At 41.8% G+C, this 13,964-nt stretch overlaps 1 protein-coding gene across 3 annotated transcripts in view; it reads left to right on the forward strand.

Annotated features, from left to right (window-relative positions):
• The window catches only part of ANXA4 (annexin A4), a 54,713-nt gene that overhangs the window by 16,019 nt on the left and 24,730 nt on the right, over nt 1-13,964 (forward strand). For all 3 annotated transcript variants that reach the window (XM_079792765.1, XM_079792764.1, XM_079792766.1), the window contains 3 exons: nt 3,240-3,285; nt 9,223-9,310; nt 13,543-13,637. In XM_079792765.1, the coding sequence (XP_079648891.1) occupies nt 3,283-3,285; nt 9,223-9,310; nt 13,543-13,637 (186 nt within the window). In that variant the 5' untranslated portion in view covers nt 3,240-3,282. The remainder of the gene's footprint in view (nt 1-3,239; nt 3,286-9,222; nt 9,311-13,542; nt 13,638-13,964) is intronic.

Here is a 13,964-nt window from a genome sequence, read left to right on the forward strand (position 1 = left end):
AGAAACATCGATGAGAGAGAAACATCGACCAGCTGCCTCCTGCACACCTCCTACCGGGGATGTGCCCGCAACCAAGGTACATGCCCTTGACCGGAATCGAACCTGGGACCTTTCAGTCCGCAGAGCCTAACCGGTTTCGACTATATTTACAGACTTATCACACACACACACACACACACACACACACACACACACACACACACGCACACATGCATTCATACACAAACAGACACACTGCTAATTTACTTATTTACATTGAGAAATGCAACTGTTACTTAGATAAAAAGCCTTATGCTCCAGTACTTTGTAGACCGGTACACCTGGGAAGCCAAACTCTAGTCCAGAGGTTGCTTGGCAACCATGGAAGTAGAACAAAGGGCTTTAGATGGATAAAATTCATCTTCACAGTGGGGGAATACCTGACTCTGGACCGTTGGAGCTGGGACTAAGCCACTGTTTCCTTAGGACTGGGCTTTGAATAATATTTCAGAGCAAGCCTCTCGGGATTTTTGTGTGGAGCTTGCATTGCAACGTAAACAGTTTTTCTTTAAATATGCTAATACCTTTCAGCAAGTGAACTTCAGGAGCCATTCTTTCTCATTGAAATTAGTTTGTATATCTTTGTTTTGATGCTTATTTGCTGATTTTACTCATCTATGGCTCAGGGAACAATATAATTGGCCTGCTTTCCAATTTTTGGGTATATGAGGAGGAAGGCACCACACAGCCGGCTCCATGTAAGGCCCACTGAAGCATTACTTGAAATCTGAGGTCCTTGTTCCACAGACCTGCCATCTGCCTTAAGGACATAAGAAACTTTCTACTTGAGTCAGCACTCAGCTTTCAATTTCTGGCGGTGATACTGGTGGGCAATTTGTTGGATGGTGTAATAATTATCCTTCTAGACATTCAACCTGGAAACAATATGGGTGTGCTCTCCACATACTTCCTTTTTCTTCATGAATCCATCATAAATTATCTCTGCAAATTTTTGTAATCTTACCTGAAATAGGTTGAACTTACTTACAACACATTATTTCCGTGTGTAACTGCTCTTGGAATAGGTTTCTTATGTTTAGGTCCTAGCTTCCTTTCCGTTTGCTCTAAAACAATGTCTTAAAATCTTCAGGAGCCCTGCCATGAACCCTCATGGCAGAATTCCCTATTGTAAAGAAGTTACAGTTTCCCACCCACATACTGCCTACCACTTAGGGTTTCTTTAGTTGTCACAAACATATGGTCCCTTCAGTCTTCATCTATCCTTTTTGAAGAATCCCGATGTTTCTAGGGTCATTTGAACCACACCCCGTCCTGAGTGTGTTTTATAGGTGTCAAGGCTGAGCCACAGTTGTTCAATATTTTGCTCCACCCGTGAGCAGCGAAGGAGTTTTCCAAACCCTGACACAAAATCTGAGTCATCGTGAACTTGGTCACATGGCTCAGTTTATGGAACTGCAAGCTGGCCCTCAGAGAGAGAGAGAACGAATGAATCAAAGAAGCTGAGGCAGAAAAGGCTTCCTGTGAAGAATCCTTGGCTCTGCAGGGCGATGGGAAATGTGGGAGGACTTAGAAGTGAGCTTCCCAGAGAGAAGGACCTTTCGTCTTTTGGGGGCTGGTCATTTTGTGCAGTGAAGGAGAGGCCTACTGCAGTTCTGTATCGGGAGAGGGGTGTGTGGGGTTCCTCCCCCTCTTTCCACTCCTCCCCTATCCTTGCCAAGCATTACTTGAGACCTTACTGGGTGCCAGATATTATGCTAGTGAGTGTTCGTACGGATTAATTTTACCTGGATTATCTGCTATCTAATGAAAGAACCAAGGAGCACCTTTTCTACATTCATTTCTCTAATCTATTTAGAAACTATTTTGGTACTAGTAAGTCATAAATGCACAACAGCTGTCTCTCTGTAAATGGGCTTATGCTGTGTGCTGGCCAAGTTTTAAAATAAATTGGCTGAAAGTACCCTGTGTTCGAGTACGGTACATTTTTTTCCTTTAGTAAAATATTTCTAGCTCATTGAATAATAACCCTCAGTTATTTCCAGAAGGCTTTGCTCAGACAGTCTTTCCACTTCTTGCCGTGGACGAAAGAACTGAGAGGGACAGGTTGTATTCAAGTCTGGCTTCTGCGGGAGGGGTCCCCCTCCCCTGCTCTTTCACTCATTGTCCTTTAGTCCAAAACCACGTGGCAGCGAAGGGGAGCGCCCTTGCTCCTAAAAGCAGTGTCTGCCAGGCTGTCAACCAATCAGCAGCAATTCAATCCAACTCACATGTTAATTATATTCATAATGAATGTGGGAGCATTTGATAATTTATATGAGATAAAACAGGGCCTCTAGATCAGGGGTGGGGAACATCCAGCTCATGGGCCATATAAGGCCCGCAAAATCATTTGGTCTGGCCCTGCCAAGGCATTAGGGGTGAGTTAATTAAATGTTTGACCAAATGTAGCAGGCTAATTTTTAAGTTAATAATTTTATATAACTCGCTAATGATGTTATAAATATCAAGATGGCCGTTGGCAGGGAAAACATTCCCTACCCCTGCTCTAGATGAAGGAGTGGCTAAGGCCCATGAAAGTCTCAAAAAGCCTTGCTCTTGGCTTACCCTGGCACATTCTGGGCAAATGTGAAAGAGGTACCTCTTCCTGCCTCCATAGATGGTCTTGGCCAGTGATGGGCAACCTTTTGAGCTTGGTGTGTCAAACTTCGCCAAAAAACTGAGCATAACTCGGGTAATGTGTCACTTTGAGGAAAAAAACATTATTTCGCGATATTTATAGTTTAAATAACATAAATGTATAATTGTTATATATAATTGTATTTAACAAACCTTAGCGGCCGCGTGTCATCAGAAATGGCTACGCGTGTCAGTGCTGACACGCGTGTCATAGGTTCGCCATCACTGCACTAGAACAGACAGTTCAGAATCTAGGTTTTGCTGGAGTACAAGCAATGTACTTCACTGTAACAAAATAGGAATCATTTCTGTAATGTGTATCTCCAAACAGAAGAGCAGGTAGGAAATTATTTTGCCGGTATAATAAACTTGCCTGTTCAAACAGTTTCTCTTTAATTATTAGCCTGGCCCTTGTATCTTTGGCTAATCAATAGCTGGCCTTTTGATGAAATCAGGTGTTATTTCCCTTTGGTTTAACTTTGTGCAAACTGTAAGTTGTCCAGATTAATGATTTTAATGGCACTTCCTTAACATCAGTAATTTTCCCTCTGCTTTTTTCATAGAAGAACTTCTGCGTGGGTGACTGAACTCTGATCCTGACACAGTATGGTAAGTTGTGGAGTGCCTCACCCTACCTGGTGCCAGCCGCAGACAGGTACAGGATGTTTACTCAGTGGCTGTTGACTTATACAGAGGGTTGTTTGCTCAACAGAGGGCAGGGAGGAGGAAATGAAAAGGCAGTTTCTTTCTTTGTTTTTAATATTTTTATTGATTTTGGAGAGGAAGGGAGAGGGAGAGAGAGATAGGAACATCAATGATGAGAGAGAGTCATTGATCGGCTGCCTCCTGCACACCCCCTCTTAGATATTGAGCCCACAACCCAGGCATGTGCCCTTGACCGGAATCGAACCCGGGTCCCTTTAGTCCACAGGCCGACGCTCTATCCACTGAGCCAAACCAGCTAGGGCAAGGCAGTTTCTTTTTTTTTTAAGCACCATTTTAATTTCTTTCGGGGGTGGTGAGTAACTTGACCCTGGAAAGTAATTCAAAGAGAATCCTTTGAATCCTTCTAACATCCTGAAATACAGAAAAAAAGTTGTAGGCCATTAAAGAAAATTTAGGCAAAGAAAAAAGGAAAAACTGAAAACCCTGTAGATTCTACCACCAGGGGATGAGTGCCGCCCACATTTTGGTGTAACCCCATGGTTACAGACTCATCAAGAAGGCAGTACCCAGCCTTATGGGCTTGTCATCTGCCTCCTGCTGTTGGCTGTGGCTTGACTCCTCGGAGCTTGGTTATCTGATCTTTGAGACAGGCAAGCAATTGGATCGCTTTCAGAATTCCATAAAGTTCAATGCTGAGATGAAAACTGAGACTCTTAGTTGCAAACATGGCTCTACCTGAGGCTGGCCATCTGCTCTCCTTCTCGCACCCAAATACGGTTTCTGAATAGGCAGGTGATTCTGATCCCTGCTGTTTGGGAAGAGAATAATAGAAGTAGAATCTTATACCTGGGGAGAACTAGAGGTCCTGACAGATCTGGACGCCTTCCTTTAGGAAGATGGACTTGTAAACTATCCTGAACAAGTAGTAATATTTAAAAAATGTTTTACGTTAGACATTCCAGAATTTTCTTCATCAACCCTGGCAGTCAAAAAGCTTACTCATATCTGTTCCAAATCATTTATGCTTTCATTTAAAATTCATTCCTTCTTGATAGATTCTCCTTGGACATGTAAAACATTTATTCAGAAATGTTTACAGTGCCCTTACTTTGTGCCAGATACGGTATTTGGCTCTTGGGACTCAAAATTAATGGGACACCCTTTCTGTCCGTAACAAGTTCAAAGCCTTCCTGCAGGTGATGACTGTAATCAAGTGATCCTTTAATGTGCTTTCTACTCGAAGAAAATTACCTCAGTTGCTCTCATCTTTCCTCCTAGGGCCTGTTTGCCCATCATGACTGTTACTTATTGAACAGATGGAGGAAAAAATTTAAAAATATATTTTTCTTGATCTCAGGGAGTAAGGGAGAGGGAGAGATAGAAACATCAATGATGGGAGAAAATCATTGATTGGCTGCCTCCTGCATGTCCCCTACTGGGGATGGAGCCAGCAACCTGGGCATGTGCCCTTGACCGGAATCGAACCCAGGACCCTTCAGTCTGCAGGCCTACACTCTATCCACTGAGCCAAACCAGCTAGGGCCAGATGAAGGAAATTTTTAATATATTTTATTTTTTATTAATTTTTTACAGAGAGAAAGGGAGAGAGATAGAGAGTTAGAAACATCGATGAGAGAGAAACATCGATCAGCTGCCTCCTGCACACTCCTTACTGGGTATGTGCCCGCAACCAAGGTACATGCCGTTGACCATAATTGAACCTGGGACCCTTGAGTCTGCAGGCCAACGCTCTATCCACTCAGCCAAACCGGTTAGGGCAAATGAAGGAAATTTTTAAAGGAAAGGAAAAACACACAATAGTCACAATATTGTAATTTCTAATTATTTTTCATCATTTTATTTTAGACCCTACTCACATGTATCATGGTTTTTAGACAGTAGTAATAAGAGCATAAATAAGTATGTATTTACTCTAATTTTTGCAATGCTAACATGTTTATATTACATTTTGTACTGTATTAAAATTATTTAATCTAGATGATGAAAGTATGGATGTTTTCATTTTCTTCTTAAGTTTTAAAAAATATTTTCTAAATCTAGACAATGATTATATGATACATTTCTAAAAGGAAAACGTGTTTTAAAAGCTATTGTACTCAGGCATTTAAAAAAATTATAGAGGTTTAATTTACATACAGTGAAATGCAGAGCCCTTAAGGTTACTGCTAAATGAGTTTTGACAAGTATTTGTACCATGTAATGTATTTCTCTATCACGATAGGTCGTTTTAACACTCCAGGAAGATCATTCATGCCCCTTCCAGGTCCCTACTCTGCTCCTCACCCCACACCGGAAATGCAGCCATTTTTCTGGTTGTTATCACTATAGATAGTGACTGTTTTGTGTCTGGCTTCTATTGCTGAGCATTATATTTTTTGTAATCCATCTGTGTTGCTCTATCAGCAGTTTGTTCCCCATTGCTTTTTATTGTTGATTAGTATTTCATTATGTTGCATTCCAATCCTTTTTACTTTTATCATCTTTATTATCATTTCAATAACCGGATAATATCTCATTGATTGTGCTATATCACCTATTTATAGCTATTCATTTTTGTCATTCTCCCCCACATCCTTCCTGTTTCCTTTGCCTGCTAGCACAAGAAATTTTCCTGGGGTGGAATCCCCTGCCTTCGCAGAATGAATAATGGTACATTATGCCCTGGAATGTAATCAATACAAATATTTTAGAAGTAACAGGAACAAATTTCCCAAGCTTATCTTTTTCCTGGAAAAAAGAGTCACTAAGAATGCTAATTGATAAGCTGAACTATGTTTGCAAATCCCTCTATTGATTCATCTTGTTAGATAGTAATTTTCATCTCTTAGTCCCTTAGTAATGCATTTTGCTTCAAAGTTGAATGTAGTATTTGAGTAACATCCAATTTTTTTTTCAACACTGGAGTTCCAAAAGAACCTTGTGAAACATTCAATTCAGGAAGCTGTCTCATGGTAGGGTCAAAGGCTGAATTAGGCCATGTTGGAATTTTGATAGCAAATTATAAATATGCTTATTATAGCTCATATACACTGAGTAGCCAGATTATTATGATCTCTGAATGCATAATAATCTGGCCACTCACTGTATATCCTATATAATAAAAAGCTAATATGCAAATTGTCCCCTCGACCAGGAGTTCGACCAGCAGGCAGGCCGGCCAACTGCCCATGTCCCCTTCCCCTGGCCAGGCTGACCGGACCTCACCCATGCATGAATTCATGCACCGGCCTTCTAATACACACACACACACACACACACACACACACACACACACACACACACACTTAGTGGCCAGATTATTATGCGTTCAGAGATCATAATAATCTGGCCAGTGTATAGTAGAAGAAAAGAAGTGCCTGTGTTAATTTCCTATAACAAAGTACTATGACCTGGGTGACTTAAAATAATAGAATTTTGTTTTCTCACAATTCTGGAGCCCAGAAGTCCGTAATCAAGGATTGGTACAGCCATGATCTCTCTAAAACCTATGGGGTAGTTTACTGTCAATCTTTAGGTGTTCCTTGACTTGTAGCTGCCTAACTCCCATCTCTGCCTTAATCGTCATGTGGTGTTCTCCCTGTGTGAATTTGTCTTCACATGCTGGTTTCTTATAAGGACACCAGTCATATTGAATTAAAGAATCAACCTACTCCAGTATGCCCCCATCTTGATTTATTAATTGCATCTACAATGACCCTATCCTCTATAGTAAAAGGCTAATATGCAAATTGTCTCCTCGACCTGGAGTTCAATCAGGAGTTCAACCAGGAGTTCAACCAGGGGGCGGGGCCGCCCATGGCCCCTCCCCGCAGCCAGCCTGGCATGATCAGCCCCAATTGGGACAGGCCAGCTGGACAGCGCCTGTGCACGATTTTTTGCATCAGGCCTCTAGTTTCCAAATAAGATCACATTCTGAAGTACTGGGGCTTAGGACTTTAACATATCTTTTTTAGGGGAGGGGGGTACAATTCCACCCATAGCAGTATCCAAGAAAGTTAAGGTCATAGATTTCTTTTTCTTTTTTTAATATATTTTTATTGATTTTTTACAGAGAGGAAGGGAGAGGTATAGAGAGTTAGAAACATCGATGAGAGAGAAACACTGATCAGCTGCCTCCTGCATACCCCCTACTGGGGATGTGCCCGGAATCGAACCTGGGACTCTTAAGTCTGCAGGCCGATGCTCTATCCACTGAGCCAAACCAGTTAGGGCATGGTCATAGATTTCTATCTTTCCTCTGCCAGGTGTATGAGGATGATGACCAAGTGCTGGATGCTGGCCATGTCTAGGAGGTGAATGCCTGGTCTTTCAGCATATGAGGCCCACACTTTCTGGTACCTGAGGTCTTTGGATGGGCTTGGTGTGGTCCAGAGTGGGCCTGAGAGGGCCAGGCCAAGGTGGACCAGCTCAAAGAGCTCAAGTCTGACTTGCCAGAGAACTTCCCTAGTGTATAAAACTCCTCCAGGCCTTTAGATGACCCATATTACATCATTGGGGCAAATTAAATCATTAGAAAGCTTTACATCTATTCTACATGGTTTTTGAAACTTTGTACAAATGTTCTATTCTGGGTTTTGCTTTGACATTATCCCATAGGCTTGCATTAGGGATTTTAATAGAAATATATACATAAAAATCTCACAATTATGTTTATTGTGGAGATGTTGCTGAAATCATATTTAATTATGGTGATGATAGCCACTGAGGTTGAGATTTTTTTTTAGTGTTTACTGTTTGCTGGGTTCTATGCTAAGTGCTTTCCTATATTATCCTGCTTCATTATTACAACAACCCTGTGAGTTGATGTCATTATTCTTAATATACAGGTGGGAAAAAATGACATTTCCCCTAGACCATTCAACTAGAAAGAATTGAAGCCAAGATTCAAACGCAGATCTATCCCACTCCGATTTCTGTGTTCCTCCCACTAAGCTTTACTATCTCTCACTATAGCCTATAAAAAAAATAAAATAGAACCACAGTATCATTATCATACCTAAAAAATGTTAATACTGATTCCTTAATGTCATCAATATTTTCAGTGTTCAAATTTCCAATTGTCTCATAAATATGTTTTTTTCCTGTTCGATTCAGGGTGCAAATAAGGTTCACCCCTTATGATTTTTGATATGCCTTTCAAATCTCTTTTTAGCTGTAGTTCTTCTCTATCTCTCTGTTTTCTAATTTCCCTTGTAATTTTTTTATCTATAACCCTGTGGTGTGGGTTAATATTTTCTTCTCTCATATTTACTGTAAGTTGGTATTGGACTCTAGAGGCTTGATCAGATTCAGATTTGATTTTCTTTTTCCCTTTGTGTGTGGGGGGAGGAGAGGGGGTTGGGGGAGCAAAATTACTGCATAGGTTGCTGTATCACTTATTTTACCACTCTGCTTTTTGCCCACCACCTTGAACCACCCTGACCTCTGTCCAGCTGCTCCCATGAAAGCTAGTTCCAGCCTCAGGGCCTTTGCCTTAGCTGTTTCCTCTGCCTGTAACACTTCCCCCCTGATCTTTGCATGGTCAGCTGCCTCATGTCATTGGGATCTCGGCCCATATGTCACTCCACAGAGCAGCCCCTCCAGGACCTCTCTATCTGATCCCTAACACTTCTCACCGCCGGACACGTGGTGGAATATTTATTTGTTGGCTTGTTTACTATCTGCCCTTCCCTCCCCTCCCCCCTGAACTAGAACATCAGCTCCATGAAAGCAAGAACCTCGTCTCTCATGGTCCCTATTGTATTCCTAGCACCTAGAATAGTGTCTGGTCCATGGTAGGTGCTCAGCAAATTTTGCTGAATGAGATGCCTCCATGTCGGTAAGATGCTGCCTCTCAGTCACCTCGTTCTCTGTGTTCAGGCAGCCAAAGGAGGCACCATCAAAGCTGCTTCAGGATTCAATGCCACGGAAGATGCCCAGACCCTGAGGAAGGCCATGAAGGGGTTAGGTAAGTGCTGTGTGTCACAGGGTCACACAGTGTGCTGTGTCCACTGTCCACTGTGAATAGGTCTCCTTCTAAAAACACACAGTGGGAACCAGTAGGCTCTTCAGGACAAATTAGATGGAAGGGTCTTAATTATTAATTTTACTATAAATTTTTAAATTTAATGTTCTCATTCTATCTTATTCCAATTATTTATATCTGTTTTTTGCATTACAGCATTTTGAATCTATATATGAATATTTAGAAATGTATTTGTTCTCCAATTAATGCTAGATGTGTGTAGTGCCATAGGTTTATAAAGCACTTTCACAAATACTATCTCAGTGAGTACATACAGTGACCCTGTGATTTAGTGAAAGCAGCTATTGCTGCTGTTACTTTTGCCCCATTTTACAAACGTGAACTTGAGCCCCAGAGAAGTTAAGTAACATAGTGAGACACATAGTAAATAGAACTGAGCCGTGACTCACACTCAGCAGAGCCCAGTGCCACGCTCGGCTTGCCCACTCTGAGGTCACATTCTTTCCCTGGAGTCCCTCTGCCTGTTGCTGTCCAGGCCCAACGTGCAGTGTATGGGACTTTATGTGAGAAAGCTGTGTGTAACCAACTAGGAGGGCTTGCCTTCCCGTGCACTACCCTCCACTTAGCTTCCTGAGGCCAAGGCTCCAGGCCAGGTGCCCTGCCGGCTACCCTGGCTTAGGTCCTTGCCTGCGTGGACATTTGGCCAGAGAAGTGCTCCCTGGTTGTAGCTGCTGTTTAGAATTTCCCTGAGATTTAGATAAAAATCTTGGCCATGAGGCCTCAGTCCTCGGTTTTTCTATCTAAGAAGAAATTATATTACTTAGCCCCAATGCTCCTAATAGCAGCAGCAACAATAGCAATCATAATGAACATTTGGTAAGCCCTACTATGTGTCAGGCACAATGGGTTACATGGATTAACTGTTATAATCCTGACAGCAGTTTTACTGATGTGAAAGTTGCGATTTAGCCTGGCCGGCATGGCTCAGTAGTTGAGCGTACCTATGAACCAGGATTCCCAGGCAGGGCACGTTCTCGGATTGCAGGCTTGATCCCCAGTAGGCAGCGTGCAAGAGGCAGCCGATCGGTAATTCTTCGTCATTGATGTTTCTCTCTCTCTCTCCTTCCCCCTTCCTCTCTGAAATCAATTTAAAAAAATATTTAAAAAAAAAAAAAAGAAAGAAAGAAAAGTTGAGATTTAGGAAGGTTTGCTAACTTGCCCAAGGTCTCAGAAGTAGTCAGTATTAAAGTCAGGATTCTAGGCAATTGCAGATAGTCTGACTGCAGAGCTGGAGTTTGAGCCACTCTGCTGTAATGCTGCCCAGCTCTGAACAGATCATTGTTCTAAGTCTATGTATTTATCTCCTCATTTTCTGTTTTCCATTTTTTAAAAATAAGAAAATGTACTTGGCCCCCTCTTTCTCTCAGGTTTACCCCAATTCTTTGGTATATGTAAAGAACACCAACATTTCAGAACTTGGACCGCATGGCATTCAGAATTGTCAAAATCAGTGTCAGGAGACATTTGACAGAGCCAATGCTTTTCAGTGCTGCTGTGTGTGGGCCAATGTAAGTTGGACGGTTGGAGGAGACAAGGGTTATAAAACCTAGTCCTTGTGGTCAACTAGTCCTTAGTGGCTAAGGCAAATACAGAAATAACTGTGACCGGTTCATAATATGATAGCGATAGGAAGCGCACAAATAAGATCCTATTAGGGTTCAGAGAGGAGATATGAACCCCCACGCTGCATTTGGGGACACCAGGCAAAACTTCCTGGAGAATGTACACTTTGAGGTGGGCCTTGGAAAACAGATTGAGTTTTAATAAGTAGAGCTAACAGAGAATGCATTTCAGGTGAATGGAATAGTATGAACAAAGACATGGGATGAGTGTGAGGATCGTCCCATTTTCCAGTTTAGCTAAGGCCTAGCTAGGCAAGTCACGGTAAATACATGGAAAGGTCGCTCGTAGCAGGAGGTACTTGCAAAGCAGGAGTTGGCTGGTTGGGAACTGTCGGAGAAGGCAGGTATCAAAGGGAAGTCTTAGAGTGCTACCGAAAAGGCCACCTGTGGGATCACAGACACGGAGGGTGGGATGACCCAAAGGCATTGGCCCGGAAACAACCAATGGCAGAATCACGATGCCAAATGGAGAGGCTTAGGGAGACAAACCAATAGATTGGTAGTGAAGGAGGTCAGGAGAACGGAGTACAGCACAGCACAGTGGGGTCAAGTACAATCATTCAAGAGCTTAGTCTGTGGGTTGGCTGCGTGGGATCCTTTTATATGGATCTCTCTTCACACTAGTGAATGGGATGCTGTATAGAGTCTCAAATGCCTGCAGTAAAGCCAGCAAGCAGTGGGGAGCCTCTGTGTATTCCTGGCTAGGGGAGGGGACACTGTGAGAGCTTTTCTTATAGGAAAACGAATCTGGCAAAACTTCAGAAAGACCGATTAGTAGGTAAGAATACTGGTTAGCAGACTTTTGCAGTCGTTTAAGAAAAAAACCTGAAATCCTGAATGGGAGTGGTAGCGGTAGGAATTCAAAAGAGGGAACAGATGCAAAGAAGATCCCAGAGCTAGATTTTGCATGACTTGGCAGGAAATTTGAATGTGGAGGAAGAACAAGGGTAAAAAAAAAAAAAAAAAGTAAAAGCTATTTTGAGGGTTCAGACTTGACGGGAAGAAGGATGGTGCCTTTCCCAGAAAATGTGGTAAACAGAAGGTGATGAGCCTTTTCTCCCTACCTGAGATTTCTGAAAGAGTAAATAATGGTTGTATCTATTATCCTCTTTGAGAGAGAGAGAGAGAGAGAGAGAGAGAGAGAGAGAGAGAGAGAGAGAGAGGAAGAAGTGGATGCCTAAGGTATGTAAGTTTAAAGTCTTATAGTTTCTTCCCTACACCTCACATTTTTCTCGATCTCTGATCTTGCAAAGAATAACCCTGGTGAATTTATAGTTTTTCATTGCTCTCTGAAATATTTCAATAGAATCTTCTGTAACCCGTAACAACTCCCACACAGTACACAAATGAGGAAACAGAAAACTCACAAAACGTATATGAACATGCAACTATTGCTAAGACAAGGGACCAATTTGAAAAATCAGAATAAATGACCCTGTCAAAAAGCTGCTGCAAAAAAACCAGGCAAACACAACTTAGGGCATTTCTAATTTGTAATTCATATTGTGAAGTTTTGGTAGCGTATTGCATCATGGAAATTTATAGGCAATTATAAAAAAGGAACCATCTGAGATCAGGAAAGACAGCTTGGAAATGAAAAACACAATTATATTAAAACGCAGTAGATGCAGTGAGCAGCCTAAGTGCCAAATCAGTGAATTAAAAGACAAATTTGAATTGTTTCAAAACTCAGAGAAAATTATAAAGAGATGAAAAATGAGGAGAGAAAAGGTAAGAACATGGAAATAGATCCAGGAGATCCAAAAGGCAGTATAACAATTCCAGAGGAAGGGGAAAAGCATGCTCCCAGTCAACATTATTAACTAAGTGCTAAGTCAGCGATTTTCAACCTTTTTCATCTCATTGCACACATAACCTAATTACTAAAATTCTGAGAAAAATTTAGGTGTAATTTTGATTGACTTGCAAAAAAATAATAATAATAGTAATTATGTACCCTTTTTGCTCCAAAGTGACTTTTTTTAAAAAATCAGGTGCCTACACTTGTATATAAGGATTTCTGGTACCAAGAGTTAACCAGTCAGATGCAACCTTATATGTGACATGACCAATAAGATGCAATTGTATTATATGACTTACATATTTTTGGTTCAAACCCAGCAAATATTGTTGTGTTGGCTGTTGTCATTTTCTTATTTGACAATCTAAGGGAAAAGAGGTCAGTGCCTTTTAAATAGTCAAGTATTGCATGTTTTAAAAATTCTTGCATCCCACCGGTAAATCGCTGTGCTAAGTAATTCACTTAATTGTTCTAGTTAACACTTGTAGTGACCTTGAGATCACTCACATTTAAAGATAAGGAAACTAATGCTCAAAGAAGTTAACTATTTTGTTTGGTGGTATATCGTTAATTAGAGAGGCTAGGACTAGTGTCTGTGTTCCCCCAAAATAAACAAACCTCTTTTCTTAGAAAGCTCTCTGCATGTGTTTGGGTGACTTCAGTTTCCACAGAGGAACTCATTTTCTCATTCCTCTCTCAAATCACACTCACTGTCTTCGCTACTCCGCCAGGCACCGATGAAGATGCTATCATCAGTGTGCTCGCCTACCGCAACACGGCCCAGCGCCAGGAAATCAGGACGGCCTACAAAACCACCATCGGCCGGGTAGGTCACAGCCTCTCTGCTCTAGATGCCTGAAGTGGCCCCGTGTTTTTGAAAGGTGGATGCGTTGCCTTGTTTAAAGATGTTCTTGAAAAACACACACAACGCGGTTTCAACATACTTCCTCACCTCTCCTTGGCAAGAAGAGATTTCAGGGAGCTCTTGATTCACAGAGCTCAGGGCCAAGCTTGGTCTCTTCCCACCCAGACTTTGCAGGGACCTGGTTGTTGAATGGACTCAACCTGACCCTGACTAGGCTTCTTTTAGGCCACTGTGGATGAAGACCCTCCACACTGACTAAAATATTTAAATCCAGTTGGTTTTAAACAG

Source organism: Cnephaeus nilssonii, assembly GCF_951640355.1.
Source record: "Cnephaeus nilssonii genome assembly, chromosome: 15".
NCBI lineage: Eukaryota > Metazoa > Chordata > Mammalia > Chiroptera > Vespertilionidae > Cnephaeus > Cnephaeus nilssonii.